Below are 17,945 nucleotides of genomic sequence, written 5' to 3' on the forward strand. Positions count from 1 at the left end.
TTACTAACCTGAGGAGGAGGAGGAAGAACAGCCTCTTCCCTATACCAAGTACCGGTGAGCATCACTGACAGGAGAGCCAGAATCACCGTGGCTTCATCTGACCTCCATGAACCTTCTCAGGGGCTCTGTTTCGAGAGTCTAGGGCTAGAGGCTGTCATACTGAAGGCATGATGGAGAGCCACCCTGACACTCATTGCTCAGTGAGAGGGATAGGTGCTTAAAGACCTACCCTTTCCAGAACAAAACCACCAATGGTGTGACAGTCAAGGTCTGGTGGCTCATAACTGAAATTCTGGCATTCTAGAATATTCCCCCAAAGGAGCTGTTGATATGACTTAGACTCTGACTGTGCAGGCCTTTCCAAACCTCTGGTCAGGTTGGAAAGTTCTGCCAGAAGGAGCCCAGGATTGAAAAGGATCCCCATGCGCACCTCAGCTCTGTGAGAAGACACTGGGATGGAAGTGGCAGTCCTGGATGGATGCGGGTTTTACAGGCTTCAGCAGAGAAAGTCTGCAAGGACCAGAGAGGGCAGGGGCTTTTGCCAAGTTTCCACCATTGGACAGAGCAGAACAAACCATGGGTGACATTTCTCTCATCAAGTGGGGAGGTCAGTCCATAGCATATACATGGCTTCTTCCTGGTCCATTGCACCCTTGATGGCCACATCCTCTGAACTAGGAACAGTTCCCACAGTGTGCTTGGGAAACAGGGTTGCCAGGTCTTGTGGCTTGGCTGGAGCCAATAGCCCATTTTTCCATATCAGGAGGGCAGGTTTGTGTTGCTGTTTCCAACAATGCCACTGACAAACGTCAGCTTGGGAATGGCCTTCTGTTGCATGTACACACACAGGGGTGTCCCTGGAAGCATGTGCTTTCTGGAGGTTCCATGTAGGGAAAGGGGAGGGGAGGGGAGCATGGTGAGCCTAGAATGAGCCGATAGAAGAGCACACCAACCCTCTTCCTCTGACAGGCTGGCTTCAAACATGCTGTGGTAGCCAAGGATAATCTTGAACTTCTCATCCTCTTGCCTCTGACTCCTGAGGTGCTAGGATTATAGGCATGTACCACCAACTGCAGACATGAATAGCAGCAGCACCATGGGTACCAGAGGCATGGCCCAGGAACCCTCATTCCTCACACTGATGTGGCAAAGTCATAGGTCTCCAGCCCCTGAGTGCGTATTAGCAGGATCCGAGTGGGGAGCTCTGGGAGGGCAGAGACTCCACACTCACCCAAGCCGGTAACTGGGCCAGACACTATGTTTTGTTTTTCTGCCCTGCCTTGCTTCTAAAAGAATTAAGGAATTGTAATTCTCTTCACAGCAGTGCATACTGTGAGTCAGAGTCTCTCAAACACCAGGAATTTAGTTTGCTAGGGTGGCTGCAACTAAGAAGCATGGACTCAGTGGCCTCTGGAGTCCTGGCCCAGGCCAGGGAGGGCTGGCTTCTTCCCAGGGTTAGGGTGACCATCTGGGCTCCCTGACTTGGTGCACATCCTCTCCAGCTCTGCCTCCATCCTCAGAGGATCTAGCTGTGTGCATGTTTCTGTGTCCAAATGTCCTTCTCCTAGGACACCAGCCACTGAAGCACACCCCATCCTCCTCCAGCATGGCCTCGTTTTAACTAATGACATCTGCAGTGACCCAGTTTCCAAACAAGGCCACTCTTGAGGTACTGGAGGTTAGGACTTCAATGTAGGAACTGAGAAGAGTGGGCAAGTAGTACAAGCCACAACACTAATTGATCTTTGGCCATTTGAACAACTGTAATGGCCAGGGTTGTTGGTTAATACAAATTCCATCTCCACCTCCATTCATGAGGACTACCTGTTATGTGCTGAAAAGCAGGTGAAAGTGCTGTTCTCCTGTCACTCCTGTGACTCTGTAACGGCAAAATGTCTGATTCCTATTTGCCCCGCTGGCTCTACTCTGGCCCCCAGCTCACTGTCTGTAATCATTAGTAGCCCTGTGAGGTGGGCTGCCAACACCATTGCATCTTGCAGAGGAGGAAAGCCGGGAGTGGGAGGGGGCTGTGGTCACAGCAGGGGTACTCGGAGCTCATCATACCAGGGCTGTCCAGCAGTAACTGATCTCAACTTAAGTACTTGTCTATAGTTACCTATTGCCCAACCTAAACCCATGATATAAAGACAGAAAGAGAGAGAGAATATGTGCTGGTGTCTGTTACTAGGTCACAAAGTACACTGGGCGAGTGTTCCACTCCTGATACCTCATTTAACTTTATTTCCATAATACAGGCCCGGTCTCCAAATATATTGGGGATGGGGCTTCAGCATATGAATGATCACAACTCAGCCCTTGACAGCCACTAATTTCAGAACCTTTTCACCCTCCTGTATAGAACACTAGTATCTGTTAAGAAGTTTTCCAGTCCTCCCCAACCCCAGGCCCTGGCAATCACTGTTGCAGTCCGGTTCGCATTGCTGGTAGAAATCACCCAACCAAAAGCAGCTTCTGGGAAAAAGAGATTTATTTTGGCTTATAGGCTCAAGGGGAAGTTCCACAATGACAGGGAAAATGATGGCATAAGCAGAGGGGGGACGTCACCCCCCGGCCAACATAAGGTGGACCATAGCAACAGGAGACTGTGCCAAACACTAGGATGGGGAAACTGGTATAACACCCAGTTTCCCAACAATACACCACCTCCAGGAGGCATTAATTCCCAAATACCCATCAGCTGGGAACCTAGCAGTCAGAACACCTAAGTTTATGGGGGACACCTGAATCAAACCACCACAGTCACTCATCTGTTTTTGCTCTCTCTGGAGCTGAATACTGCATGGCCTTTTCTTCCTGGAATATTTCTGTTTTAAAAAATCTTTTTGTAGGGGCTGGAGAGATGGCTTAGCGGTTAAGCACTTGCCTGTGAAGCCTAAGGACCCCGGTTCGAGGCTCGGTTCCCCAGGTCCCACGTTAGCCAGATGCACAAGGGGGCGCACGCGTCTGGAGTTCGTTTGCAGAGGCTGGAAGCCCTGGCATGCCCATTCTCTCTCTCTCCCTCTGTCTGTCTTTCTCTCTGTGTCTGTCGCTCTCAAATAAATAAATAAAAACTTTTAAAAAAATAAATAAAAAATCTTTTTTTAGGAGGGGACTGGACAGATGGCTCAGCAGTTAAGGTGCTTGCCTGCAAAGCCTAATGACCTGGGTTTAGTTCCCCAGTATCCATGTAAAGCCAGAAGCATGAAGTGGCACATGTGTCTGGAGTTCATTTGCAGTATACTTGCAACAGGTAAACAGAGGCCCTGGCATGCCCATTCTCTCTCTCGAAAATAAATAACAATTCATTAAAATGTTTTTTGACAGCTTCCATGCATGTATATGCACACAATGTATTTTGATCATGACTCCCTCCTATTACCTTCTTTTGTTCCTTCTCCCCTGCTCCCTTCCAATGGACCCCTTCTTCTTTCCACCTCTGTTCTGTTTTGCTTGCAAAACAACCAAATAACAGAAGTAATTTCATTTTTGGGGGGATGTATTCCTCCAGGCTGGGTATAGGAATGCAAGCTGGCTACAGGCTTCCAAGAAGGTTTATGGAGGTTAAGATGTGTGAATGTGCTTTGTCATATGGCCCAGGGAGGCAGTTCCACAGGCCTATACTGGCTGGCTACCGTGCCACGATGAGTGGTGATACTGCCACCTGCTGGCTACAAGGAAACCTGCACAAAGCAGGAAGAGTGCTGGATCACGCAGGGAGGAGGGCTTTGGTTATCACAGCACCCTAAACTGAAGGGACACAGAGTGGGAGCTTGACAGTAGCATTCAGAAAGATGATGTCAACAGATATTTTTTGGTTTTCTTTTTAAGTTTGTTTTTAGAAATAAGGTCTCACTCTAGCCCAGGCTGACCTGGATTTCACTATGTAGACTCAGGATGGCCTCGAACTCATGGCGATCCTCCTGCCTCTGCCTCCCGAGTGCTGGGATTAAAGGCGTGCGCCACCACGCCCGGCTTCAAGTTTTTTTTTTTTTAACAGTTTTGTTTATCATAAAATTTACCTGTTGCAAGTATACAATTAGTGATTTTTTTAAAAATATAAATTTATAATTTTACAAATTTATAATTTTGCAACTATGGTAAGCATATGGTCCCTAAGATTCTCATCCTTGATGTGCGTGCCCATGCACAGGCGCTTTTGATGAGGGAAGATGACAAATGATAGCTCGCCACATGAAAAGGCGACTGCACACAGGCCAAGCTTACGAAAGACACAAGCCACCTGGGAAAGTGTGTCTAAACACATTGATATGTGACTACCAAGGAAAGTGCCTAGAAGAAATGAAACCCAGATGTGGGCAGAGGATTGCTTCACTAGGGTGTCAGCTGGGCTGATGAGGCCATGCGCAAGATGGCCGGTGGGTCACCAAGTCCTAGCTGTTGATAGAAGTCCTAGTACCATATGGTCACCATCATCATCTCTGGGTGGTGAAGTTAGTCTCCGTTATTTATACTTCCTCTTTTTTTATTCTGTTATCCCTGTAAGATAGGCCAGGGGACCCATTTCTCCCTGGGTACTGGGCAAGTGTTAAGCATTGTTAAGGTCTGTTAAAATCACTATAGTTTCTGTTATTCTGTTTATATTGTACTTACTCCTGATGTTCATTTTTCCATAAATAAGCAAAGACACTGGGAGTGGGGGGATTTGACTCCAAATTGGCGTTACTGGACTCTCCCTTGCTAAAGCAAACGGACTATCTATCTACGTCCTAGCCAGGCTACTCTTATGCCAGTGCCAGGCATCTTCCATAACCCGGAGATGCCTCGATACCACTATGTAAAGATGGCAGCTGACGGTCTTGACTCTTGAAGGCACAGTCCCTACCAGAGCTGTTTGAAAGAGTGTACAGCAGACCTTTTGCAATCACTGACCTTAATGAACCGTTTTAACCTTGGCCAGAGGGGCAGCACTTCCCCTGGAGGAGTGACTGATGTTGAGAGAAAAGGCCAAGATTGGTCTAAAATATAAGCCTCAATAACTGATTGGTGCTGAGACAAAAGGCTATGATTGGTCAAAACACCCTTGTCAGGTTCTGTAGTTGGCTTGGGCTGGCAATGAGTTGGCTAGAAAACATCTAATGCTACCTTCCCAGGTGTTGGGACAGCAAGTCCAGTAGACTTTTCTCAAATGGTCTTTCTTTGCCTATTTTCATGTTCAAGCTGAGCTGGCAAAATAAAGAAGCCACAGAGGGTAGAGATGAGTACAAATGACAGCAGGACAGTGACTTGCTGGTGGCAGCAGCGGCTTGACAACTGAAGAGGTCCAAGCAACCTTCAAGGCAATCCCTATGGATTGGTTCACACTGGCTTCCAATCCCCAGTGCTAGGATCCCAAACAGCCCTGTTTGCCACCAGGAGCTTGTGTCCAAGCCTCCGGCCCTGGCTTCTCAGCACAGAGCTTAGGCAATACTCATCTTACTGTTGAAGCAGCAACAGAGGTCTTGAGGCAGGCAGCGCCTGGCAGAGGAAGTGCAGCAGAGGCCTCAGACCCACCCAGAAGTATCTACGAATAGGATCAGCCCAGTAACATAGGTGGTAGTCAGCTCCAAACCACCTGTTGATGCTGCCTAGCAATTCCTCATCCACAAGGAGCCTATGTCTGCACCCACCCAAGAGATCTTAGATGCACCTGGTACCCAGTTCCTGGATGGCCTGCCAGATACCCCAACTAGCATTTCAGTTTCTAAATGTAGTCATGACAGAGGCAGGTACCTTATTCCAGCAGTAGGTATGATGAGTCAGGCAGCAAACAATTGGAGAGTGATCATGACAGGAAGAAAAAGGGAAGCAGACATCGAGAGGTGATGGGTGTGAGCAGAGATCTGACAAATGGATAATGGGCTGTAAGGAGCCAGAATAATTGTGGTAATCTGTCAAATCTGTGGGGTTACGTCTTAGAACCCAGGCTAAGAGCTGTAACACGGGTCACTGTAAAGGACCAAGGGTCCTGATACCTGAGGGCGCCACTTCCACTGCTTCTGACCACCTGCTAACATAGTCCTCTGCTGCCAAGCACTGAAGGAAATGACAGCTGCCAGAAACCAGCATTTAAAAAGCTTCTACTGGCCCACCACAATGGCTATCCAGGCAGAACAAAAGCAGCCTCGTCCAGCTGTCTGGTGACACATGCGTTGGTAAGTAAGTGATTTTTTTTTTAAAGAAGTTAAACTAAAGCTGAAGGTTGTAAGATGAGATGCCCCTCAGAAGCTCTCTGGTAGTGCTACTGGGAGGTAGTGGAACTTTGCAAGAGCCACTGGGAGTGAGTCCTTGAAGGTGATATGAGGACCCCTATTCCCCTTTCTCTCTCCCCAGATGCCACGAGGTAAGCTACTTACTCCATTGCACAGGGATGTTCTGTCCTACCACAGGTTCAAAGGTGATGGGGCCAAATGACCATAAATACATGTTTCTGTTTTATAAGCTGATGTATCTCAGACATTTTGTTCCAGAGAAAGCAAGCAGACAACTCCTGCAGGAGAATGAGTTTCAAGTATATCACAACAGCAAGTTGTCACTGCCTAACAGGTGGCCAGGCTTTCCATTTGGGCTGGGACCTGACACTGACTGTGGACTTTGCCATCCAAAGGCATCCTGGTACCTAGGGATCTAACTGCTACTTTTGATTGGATGGTGTTGTCAGCTCCCCCATCTGGAAACAACAGGTTTTCAGCAGTCACCACCATGCCTGACATAGGACAGATGGGCTGTCAGCTGCTGCTACTGCTTAGCAAGTCTCCCACACTGAGTTACAGCTGCTAACCAGAGAACTCTAGGTTGCTCTCAGATGTTCTAGTAGATGACCCATGCTGTGCTAAAAGGTGGCTAGCTTTCCACAGCTAGGCTCTCACCTGGCTATCCCAGCGCCAGTGCTGTAGAAACTTCACATCTCATAGAAGCCCTCAGGTCCTGGGAGATAAGGAAATGCATGCTTAAGGAGCTCTGTTATGGGCAGAGACTTGCAAGTGGGCACCAGGCCATTTGAGCCTTGATAGGTGTTTCCCTCACATGTAGCACGCATGCTGACAGCAGTTCCTGAGGGGCTGGGTAGCTGCTAAGGCTGGCTGGACAGGTGATTGGACCCCATCTTTATCCTATGGCTGAGTCATCACTGATCTTTATCTTGATTTAGGGTGTTGAGGATCAAACCCAGAGCTTTGTGCACTGATCTAACTTTTTTTATATAGCACTATCATCTTCAGATTAATAAAAATGCTGGAGTAAAGCCAGGCGTGGTGGTGCACGCCTTTAATCCCAGCACTCGGGAGGCAGAGGTAGGAGGATTGCCAGGAGTTCGAGGCCACCCTCAGACTACATAGTTAATTCCAGGTCAGCCTGGACCACAGTGAGACCCTATCTAGAAAAACAAAACAAAACAAAATAATAATAAAATAAATAAATAAATAAATAAAAATGTTGGAGTAATTACATACTATTATATAGAAAAGCAAGTTTATTTATTCAAATTAAGTTATGAGTCTCATATACAAATAGAATCTGTGCAAATATTTAAAAATATAATATGCTATGAATTTCAATCTTATAAAAATAATATTTCTATTATTATACACATACAATTCATTTACTGTGACCAAAATATCCAGTAATTGACATAGGGTGTACACAGTCTCCCACTGACTATATCCACCAGCTGTTTCCCACCCCCTTGGCTACTGTGCAGTGAACCTTGCATGTTGAGTCCACCTTTCTGGGGGCACAGCCCTTCTGCTGACTCCCAAGCTCATGGTGCTGCAGTCCAGCCATCAGGAGGGAAAGATGTACAAGTTCCCAGGGCTTGGAGGGAACATGCTTGGACAGAATGGTTCTCCTGTGGCCTGAGACCAGTTGGCCACACTGGGAAGACCACAGCGCACATCACTGGTCCAATTCATTTTCATTCTGTAGTGTCTTCATTGCTAGCCCCCAGAGAGTCATACTGGAGAAAAACTGCCCCTCAGAACTCCTGTAAGCTACAGGAGGCGCCCTGCTACCCAGCGAGTCAGGGCAGTGATTATCTAGAGTGGCCAAGGAGGAGCGGATCATGCCTGTGCCATCAGCATGCAGTGGCTCGCCGCCCCCTGAGGTGTCTGTGTAAGCATAGGCTGGGGGCTGGCTCTGTGGCTCCTGCGGCTTGGCCAGTTTGGCAGAACCCATGCTCAGTCTCTCCTGGTCACTCATACCAGGAAGGTGGAGCATGGAGCGCAGCTTACAGTAGGAGCCAGCAGAGTGGCTCTCAAACTCTGCCACAGAACTTTCCACTGGATGTACAGGAAGCTTGACTGGCACTGGCATCAGAGTCACAGACATGTCCTGGGAAAGGGAGTCAGAGCTTTGGGACTTGTCTAGGTCAGAGGGCTCCGTGGCCTGGCTTGGTTCATCCTGTGCATCTGGGCTCCTGGTGTCAGCTCTGCAATGCATCTTCTTGTGCCGCCGGAGCACTGCGGAGCGCGTGAAGCACTTGCCACATACCTCACAGGTGTATGGCTTTTCCCCGGTATGTGTGCGGACATGCCTGCGCAGGTCACCTGAACCCCCAAAGCACTTCCCTGCAGAGACATAGGGAGGTTTTAGAAGTGACCATTTTGGCCAGGCATGATGGCATATGCCTTCAATCTCAGCACTCGGGAGGCAGAGGTAGGAGGATCGCCATAAGTTCGAAGCCATCCTGAGACTACATAGTGAAGTCCAGGTCAGCCTGGACTAGAGCAAGATCCTACCTCAGAAAAAAAAAAAAAAAGACCGTTCTGGAAGCATCTTCTCCTCCTAAGATATTCAATGACCTATGTAAGGGCAGCTTGTGATCTGATTGTACCACTCAACTTTGGAGGTAGTGAGGTATGAGTTTCAGCACTGTGTCCTCTGCACAGGGTCCGCCCAGGCAGCCAGTGTGCCTGCTCCCACCATCCAGCTGGGAAGTGCAACCATTTCTCATCAAAGCTCTTCACATGTACATAGTTGTGACTGTGAAATGTTCCGTACAGGCTCGTGTTCTGAACATATGTCCCCTGGCTGAGGGTGAGGATGCTATTTAGGCAGGGTGTGAAACTGCAAGGAGGTAGGGAAAGTGAAGTGACTAGGGGTAACCTTTCAAGCTTAGACCTGGCCTCTGATTCCTGTCTCTTTGTCTCGGCTTCCTAATCCAGAGCTCTGACAGCCTCCAGCACACTCCTGCTGTCGTGATCTGAGATGTCCACCAAACCTTACCTCATTAACCGTGAGCCAAAACAAGTCTTTCCTCCCTCAAGTTGTTCCAGAGGTACCGTGCTCAGTAAGTGTCAAAGTAACCAATGCAATCATGTAACAAGGCTAACTTAGAAGTGTGAAGCCTTTTTCCTGAGGTGTGTATGCATCTCACATGTAACACTACACTGGTGTCACCTTCAAGCTGGTCCCCTTTCTGTGCATATGATAAAGGAAGCTCTAGTTCTACTATTAAAACAGAAAGGATGATGAGAAATGAGAGCTGGGTAAATAACTGAGCAGAGGTCACAGCATACTTAGGGGAACTTCTTTCTTACTGTAGGCCACTACCTGATTTCCCAGCTCTCTACCCCTCATCAAGCAGCAGCAAGAGCAGGGATGCCCAGAACCGAGCTCGGTGGGACTGCCCATGCATGAAACATGAGGGACTCTACAGAAAACACCTGAAAGAGCACTCCGCTTGTTAACGCTCCCTGCTCTGTATTCACCGCCTCCTTTGGCTAACGCCGTGCCATGCTCTGCACGTGGCAGTGTGCACACTCGCACAGCTCTCTTCTCTGTGATGTCTCTGTTCTGGTTCATGGTGTGTCATGAATTAGCACTGTTTATGGGTCAGCTCTCCAGTTACTTCTACACATCACAGCTACTTCTGGCTGTCTGTTACCACCCTTGATGTAGACAAGATACTCTCTCCTTCCCCTCCATCCCTGGGCCAAACACTTGTGTCGTTACTGTACCTTCACAATTACTCTTGCCTATGGAGTTACTGGGAGGTTCTGTGCTGCTGCTGCTGGTGTGTGTGTGTGTGTGTGTGTGTGTGTGTGTGTGTGTGTGTGTGATTGTGTGGGGAAAGGGGCAGGTAGGTTGGGGGCGGGGGCGGCATATACCCTTCAGCAAAGCTCAGGCTGCTCTGACAACCCCACCCCCAGCAGTGCCTAGACAGCTGCAGAGCCAAGACCAGTCTTTTTGGAGGAAGTTACTGAAAAGCCCAGGGCCATGAGGATAGCACACATCTGCCTCCTGTCCGTGTCATTCAGTGGTAGAGGAGCAACAGCAACGCTGAGAACCAAGAACGATAGGGAGAGACTGCAAAGCTCCAAGCCTGTCTACAGACTCCAGGAATGAAAACACACATCCAGGCAAAAACACTGCATAAATGATTGCAGAAGATTTACCAAAGCAAAGACAACAGTTACAAAGGCCCTGCACCATATGATGCCATGGATAGAAATGTCCAGAACAGGCACATCTATAGAGACAGTAGACCAATGGTTGCTGATGGTTGGGGGTGGGAATAGGGAGTAACTGCTAATGGGTTTGGGGCTTCTTCCTGGAGTGTTGAAAAGCAGATTGTGGTGAATTATGCTATATGGTAATTATGTAACCCCTACTGTAAATGGGTGTGTTTTATGGTATTATTTTGTCAAAAATAAAACATTAAGCTTGGGATCAGTAGTAGAAGGACTTGCCTAGCATACACAGGATATAGGTTTGATATTCAGAATTTGGGGGGAAATTTAACCTGTCTTGTAAGAATACTACTATTACCTTTACTGCTCCCCTGTTCCCACACAGCTGACCTTGTGGGGTGGGTCAACTAGTGAGGAGGGGGGAGGAGTAAAAGCATAAGGTGGGGGTATGAGAATAAAGAAAATCTCTCTTTACTACCAAAGTTTGAGCAGCACTAAGTGCTAGCTGGAGAGAGAAGGGAAAAATTTAACTTTAAATCATGTCCACAGTTGGGGGACTTATTTAGAACTGACATCTTTTTTTTTCCTCGAGGTAGGGTCTCATTCTGGCCCAGGCTGACCTGGAATTAACTATGTAGTCTCAGGGTGGCCTTGAACTCACTGTGGTCCTACTACCTCTGCCTCCAGAGTGCTGGGATTAAAGGCGTGCACCACCACACCTGGCTAGAACTGACATTTCAAGTTACTGATTCGAGGTGAATTTGTGATTTAAAAGTGAAGAAACTTGACTCTTAGGAGTGATAGAATAACAGAGACTTCCCCCAATCTGCATAAATTAGAATGGAGAGCAGACTCCAAGTTGCCTTCTGCCTGCACCCCCAAAGTCCTATGTGAATTGCCAAATGTAATTACAACCAAGCCCTCCGCAGAGCCTGGCCCAGGCTCCCACAGCAGGACACAATAGCCATGAGAAGACCTGTGCCACTGTTACTCCCCCACAATCCCATCTCTATCACCAAGCCTTTGTCTTAGGCACCTATTCTTCTAGGGGTCAGGGTGTGTGAGACTTGGCCTAGTGCTACTGGTCATAGGCTTTGGAGTCGCCAGCTCTATCCCCATGTCATTTGTCAGCAAGACATGCCAAGATGAAGGGCTACCTGCTCTCCAATTTCTACCCTTGAAGCCCTTGCTAACAGCCTAGAAAGGGCCCTTGCTTCATCACTGTGATCCTCCTTGTGCGCTCCACACACCTTAGCTCCTTCCCACGACCCACAACATCCCCCTGCACTGCCATGCTCTGGCCCCGACTCATCTTTGTATCTGGAGCATCAGGAAGTTCCTGATCCTTCAAAGACAGTGATGGCATTCCTATGAGACCACGTGAGGTGGCAGAGAAGGAAAGTCACTTTCATTTGACCTGTGAGCAAGCAAGAGATGGGGTGCAGACACCGACTAGCTAGTGAGGGAGCAGGGAGGCTCTCCCACCACAGAGCCTGGCCTGGGCCCGTGAGCTCACCGCAGGCGGAGCAGCTGTAGGGCCGCTCCCCCGAGTGCCGGATGCGGTGCTTCACCAGCTTCCTCTGCATGTTGAAAGACTTGCCACACTCATCGCACGTGAAGACCTTGTCAGCTGTGTGCGTCTTCTTGTGCTCCTTCAAATTACTGAAGTTGCTGAACCCTAGACAGACCACAACAGGGTCAGGCTGAATAGTGGAGACACCTGAAGCAAAAACTGTCAAGAGGAAAGGGAGCTGCTCCACTGTACCTCGGCCACAAGTGTCGCACAAGTGTGGCTTTTCTCCTGAGTGGATGATGATGTGACGCTGGACATCACCAGAGGCTGCAAACCTGCAAGGGAATTGCAAAGATCTACCATAAGCCTGGCAACACTGCTGAGGACGGTTTGCCCCACACCACCAGAAGTGTGCACTGCAAAAGTCTTTCCTCCCCTTCTTTGGGAAAAGTAGAAATGATGGAGCATCTTGTTTTTATGTCGCTCTGCTATGTGGCAGCCTTCATTTTGTTCTTTTCCACCTTCACAGAGGCCAGCAGGTCTGAAACCAGCTGGGAGCTTTCTTGTCCCTGTGCGGCATTCATAGCATGTGCTGTGTACACTGTGGTGGAGGACTCTGACTTCTCAATGCTCCTGTGTCCATCTCTGACCACGTGCTGCAGCACGCACTTGTCAGAGGCAGGTAATCTACACTGTTCACTTCTATCTTTCTGTGACAACATGAGCATAACAAATGTCGAGTGGACGAGTAACTGAATGATGGGATCCAAATGGTCCAACTGGGACACCTGCCAGGCCCAAGATGGCTGTGGTTGGTGCTTGCAGTCCCAGCACAAGGAACAGACGTGGGATGTGATCTACCAGCACATTATTAAGCAAGGGAAAGGAGGGCCAAGGCTGCAAGGCTGAGGCCGGCACACACAAGAGGAGTGGGAGAGCTCCTTGTGGATACTAGGCTATGCAAGGGAATCACCTACTGCACATCTCATCCCACCAAGAAGCAGATTCTGTTGCCATGCCAACGTTCATTTTCTGGGTCAAAACCCACCCACCAAGTCCTAGCGCAACCATCCTATTATGGAATGATGGCCTCATCCACAGCTCAGGCACCTTCCCATCACCTTTTCATAGGACGTGTAGTCACTTAGTCTATAAGTGCTGTTTCCATTGACTAGAAAGCCCCCTCCTTGGGGACATTAATCCACTTTCCTGGGCATTTTAAAATGAATGAATGTCTTAGCATGATAAGTAAAATAAAATAATCTGTTCATGTAAAGCAGCATGCCCGTCCCAAGACTCCTGACCTGGACTTTCTTTCTTTCAATGAACTTGGCTTCTCACTCACTTGCCATGTGAACAGCCAGAGGGAGGGATGTACCTGTGCTCCATTATAGCACAGAGATAATGCAATGCTGGCAAAGATGCTGGGACCGCAAGAGGACCCTCACATGAGTAGATTAAGCCTGGCACTGACCTCTTTCCACAGATTTCGCAGATATATGGCTTTTCCCCAGAGTGGCGGCGTAAATGCGTCTGCAGGTTACCTGCCTGCAAAAAGAGGAGAAAAAAAAGCACACAATAATGAAAGCTTAAAGGTTAGATAAATTCAAAACGAAAACTGACAGACTTAGCCAGGTTCCTACCCAACTTCAAATGAAGAAGGGGGTGGCATAACTCAAAAGCAGCCATGTGTAAGGTCAAAGGGAGCCAGTTCCACCTCTGCCCGCAACCTGTGGCATAAGGACCCCTGGCTGTGGCTGAATGGCAGTGTCCACTCTAAGGGGCCATCCTTACATGTGTCCTCAGGCACTTTTATTTGGACCTCATAGATACAGCATTATAAAAACATAGCTTTGTTCCTAAAGAAGGAAAATATTTACAAAAGGCATTTTTCATCTGACAGTGAAGTTGACTCTGCCTGGCAGACTTTGTTGTTTTTATTTTTGTGCAAAAACTGTAACCAGTAGAACAGCAGCATTGAAGGAACATCTGTGAGCCCAAAAGGAGCAGACTTGAAAAAGAGTGACAGTAAGATGGAGACCACTAAACAGATTTCTGTGTATTAGTCAGTAGGAAGTCAATATTAAATGAGCTAAAAGTACAATGAGATCAAAACTGTAAATACCTCATATTTTAAAAGCTCCTCAGCAACCCTTTAAATAAGGACTGAGGCAAAACCTTTCATTGCTATAGTTTAAAAGTTGCAAGGTATCATTTTCATCTTTTATTTCTTTATAGTGCCTTGTTGCCAAACAATAAAACAAAGCAAAGACAAAAACAAATGAAAACAAACAAACCAAAAAAAAAAAAAAAAAAAAAAACCCAAAACACTGAGCTGGGTGTGGTGGCACATGCCTTTAATCCCAGCACTTGGGAGGCAGAGGTAGGAGCATCACTCTGAGTTTGAGATCAGCCTGAGACCACATAGTGAATTCCAGGTCAGCCTGGACTAGAGTGAGACCATAAATTAGAAAAAGCACTGATATGGGCATACTCTGCTGCAGGCACAATACACAACACCCAAAAGTAAGAATGGACATCCAACTGAGAAACTTGGTTCTTTACACTTATAAACTAAATCTTGAGTAAAATGCAAAAACAGTTGTGGTTATAGGCCTAACCTGGAAATCTGATGTCTATCTGTAAGTAGAAACTCACAATTACCAAAAATTGCTGTTTGAAGATAATTCAATGTCTATCACACCCAGTTAAATACAACATTCAAGACTGATAAAAACAGCTTACAGAAAACTGAAACTTTGAATAACCGAAGAGAATTTAGCGAAGCTTTGGAGAATGGCCTGCCTTTCACGGGATGACTAGCAGCAACAATGAAATAACAGCGAATGTCAGCAGCAACACCTACTTGCTAAAGTGCTACTTATGTTTTTGCATGCCATGGTATTGGTAATGGTATTCAGTTTTCTAGAAGAGAAACTAAGATTCAGGTGACCAAGGCAGTTGCACCAGTTACATGGTTAGGCCAGAAGTTGGTAATGGTTTTGTGAGGCTCAAGTCTTCTCTACTGGTGAAGAAAGCCACAAGAAGCTGGGATGTTCTGCAGTCAGCACAGCAATCACTACCACCTGGGACTGGGTTCCCTGGAGAGGTGGGCTGTGCACACTCCCTTCACTGGCAGTGTCACAGTTCCAGAAATGCCAATCAGCTACACACCTGAACAGCACCACCTGCTCAATGCAGAGCAGACCCCTCTAGCTCAAGTTGTTTTGTACATTATGTGCTATGATGGAAATATGGTCTGAGCCAATTCTTAGTAATGCTTCATTTTTGAAAATGGCATTGTTTCCAAAGCAAATTTAATCCAAGGGTCTTCTAGTTAATAGTATAATAATCAGCATAGTGACAGGTATGGAGGCCTGCGAAGGAAATGCCAGCACTCAGGAGGTTGAGGCAGGAAGACTGCTGTGAAGACTGCTGTGAGTTCAAGGGCGTCTTGGGCTTCACAGCAAGTACCAGGCTAGCAAAGTAGGGAGACACTATCTCAAAAAGTAATCAAACAACCCCCACATTCCCCCTCCCTTCAAAACATCAGTAGTTATAGAACCAGGCATGATGGCACACACCTTTAATTCCAGCACTCAGGAGGCAGAGGTAGAAGGATTACAGTGAGTTCGAGGCCAGCCTGAGAATACAGAGTGAATTCCAGGTCAGCTTGGGCTAGAGTGAGACCTTACCTCAAAAAACCAAAAGAAAAAAACAAAAAACAAAAATTTTTTTAAAAAAGGCAAAAACACAAAAGTCACCAAAAAACCCCAAAAACTAAACATCAGTAGTTAAAAAAAAAAACAACCTTAACATGTTTCTTTATTTCATACTGTAAATATGTAATAAAATAATGTTCTTTCCCCTAATAGAGCAGCACACATTGGTGTGATAAGCACTATAAAAGCACATTAAGTAAAACTGATAGGCTATAGAATGGTTCAGGTGAAACAAACAGAAAAACATAGGGTACTCAGATAATTTATATAAGGCCACACAGCAAACTTGATCTGGGCCTGCAACTATTTCAGCTTTTCTCAGCATTGTTATTTTACCATACTCTACATCTAATGACCCTATGCCTTAAAAACTATCAATGACTCTGGTGTCTGGCCATGACAAGGCCACTGCACTTGTGAACTCAGATCAGAAGTAGTTCCCTATATAAGATCTGCACATGACAGAGCCATTCCGTTATATACAGGCCCCTCCCCTTCCTAATGAGCCAATGACAGTTTAAGGTTGCTTGGGAGGGGTAGCCATTCTCTTCCAAGGCATAGCCACTAGTAAGAAATGACTGAGGGGATAAGGAAGGGTAATGTGAGATATATATGAGCAAAATGTAATATCTAAATATGAAAATGTCAAGAAACAAATCAAACCCTCTATGTGTGCAAAAGAAATAATTCAATAAAAAAGCCATCTGTGGGCTAGAGAGATGGCTTAGCGGTTAAGTGCTTGCCTGCGAAGCCTAAGCACTTTATGTTCAACTCTCCAGGTCCCACATAAGCCAGATGCACAGTGATGCAAGCGCACAAGGTCGCACATGAACACAAGGGGCTGCATACAAATGTAGTTCAACTGAAGTGGCTGGAGGCCCTGGTGCACTAGCTCTCTCCTCTCTCTCCCACTCTTGCATTAAAAAAAAAAAGCCACCTGTGCTTTTGTGTTTGTAGAAACTGTGCCAAGTGGCATAAATCCACTCAGAGCTTCTGATGGTAGACATGTGCTGCTAAGAAACTTCACACAGTATTGAACTCAGCTGCCACAAGTCTTATAAAGGAGTGTTACATTTTATAGAGAAGACAGCTGAGGCCTGGGAAGTTTAGTAACTGGTCTTGGATCGATCACAAGATTGGGACTGAATATGAGTTCAGGATTCTGTGCTGACTCCAAAGCTTGTGCTGCTAACCTTGCAAAGCATATTAGCAAGACAGGAATTTTATTACCAAGCAAACACTTTTAAATTAGAGTATTTAACAGAACAGCTCTGCCAGAGAAAAGTGACACCTGTGTTGAACAATTCTCATCAACAACTTTCTGGTATGGATCTGAACATCAGCATTTCAATAAAAACACACCCAGCCTCTACTTTCTGTCACAAGAACTCTTTCAATGGTAGTTTAGTGTCAAATGGAAAGGCACCTTGAATCTTAACAAATAGTTTAGGAGTTTTAAGACTTTAGGATTTTACAAAGTGAAATTGGAAAGAATCTAAGGATTAACACAGAGACTTCCATTAATAATCGTATTGATAAACTGTCACAACAAATCACACTATGGGCTGAAAGTCTGTCACTCAGAAGTAGGTCAATTAAAATGTCCTTACTTTTGGTTTATCTAAGGATGACTCAGGCATCAGCTTGGCAACCTGGGACCCTGCTTCTGAGGGCCACCACAGAGGGCTTCACAAGCACCCTGCATGCAGGGCAGTGCAGGGAGCACCCCCATCCAGATAGCACTGCCTCTGAGCCGTGCCTCTGCCTCTCCGACACTCCCCTAACTAGCTGCCCAATACCTCTCTTCCTGAGAGGACGGAACAGGTCCGCTCCTCTCAAGGCCAGGCTCTCTCTTCTGCATCCACAGCAGCCTCCACGTGCAGCACAACAGGCACAGCTACTCTAAGGCCTGGGCACACATGGCATATTCTATCGACAGATGAGTGCTCCATCACCACAAGCAAGGATGACGCTGGCTCGCATGAGCCGACGTGTCACAGTGCCTGAGTCACTGTAAGACTAACCCTACTAAACACCAATCCTCAGGAAACAGAATCAGAAAATTCTTACTGGTAAATGATTTTTAACTTGATTCCTCAGAGGAAAATCCTTAGAAACTCACTGCTGCCGAACACTCAGACCAAGAGGGTGTTGCCATTCACCACAAGCACTGAAGCTCTCTCCAGTCATCCCCAGAGGGACAGCTGGCAGAAGTACTGGAGTCTGGGGCATTGTGTTCCAAGCATCTCCATGCAAATACCACCTGTGTCCCTTGCCTCCAGAACTTGCCGAGGTGCACTGAAG

At 46.9% G+C, this 17,945-nt stretch overlaps 1 protein-coding gene across 2 annotated transcripts in view; it reads right to left on the minus strand.

Annotated features, from left to right (window-relative positions):
• Nucleotides 1-7,562: 7,562 nt before the first annotated feature.
• Nucleotides 7,563-17,945, minus strand: part of Zbtb49 (zinc finger and BTB domain containing 49) — a 34,301-nt gene continuing 23,918 nt past the window's right edge. For both annotated transcript variants that reach the window (XM_045134359.1, XM_004669828.2), the window contains exons 5-8: nucleotides 13,394-13,467; nucleotides 12,172-12,254; nucleotides 11,923-12,084; nucleotides 7,563-8,561 (exon numbers count right to left, since the gene is read on the minus strand). In XM_045134359.1, the coding sequence (XP_044990294.1) occupies nucleotides 7,891-8,561; nucleotides 11,923-12,084; nucleotides 12,172-12,254; nucleotides 13,394-13,467 (990 nt within the window). In that variant the 3' untranslated portion in view covers nucleotides 7,563-7,890. The remainder of the gene's footprint in view (nucleotides 8,562-11,922; nucleotides 12,085-12,171; nucleotides 12,255-13,393; nucleotides 13,468-17,945) is intronic.

Source organism: Jaculus jaculus, chromosome 14 (assembly GCF_020740685.1).
Source record: "Jaculus jaculus isolate mJacJac1 chromosome 14, mJacJac1.mat.Y.cur, whole genome shotgun sequence".
NCBI lineage: Eukaryota > Metazoa > Chordata > Mammalia > Rodentia > Dipodidae > Jaculus > Jaculus jaculus.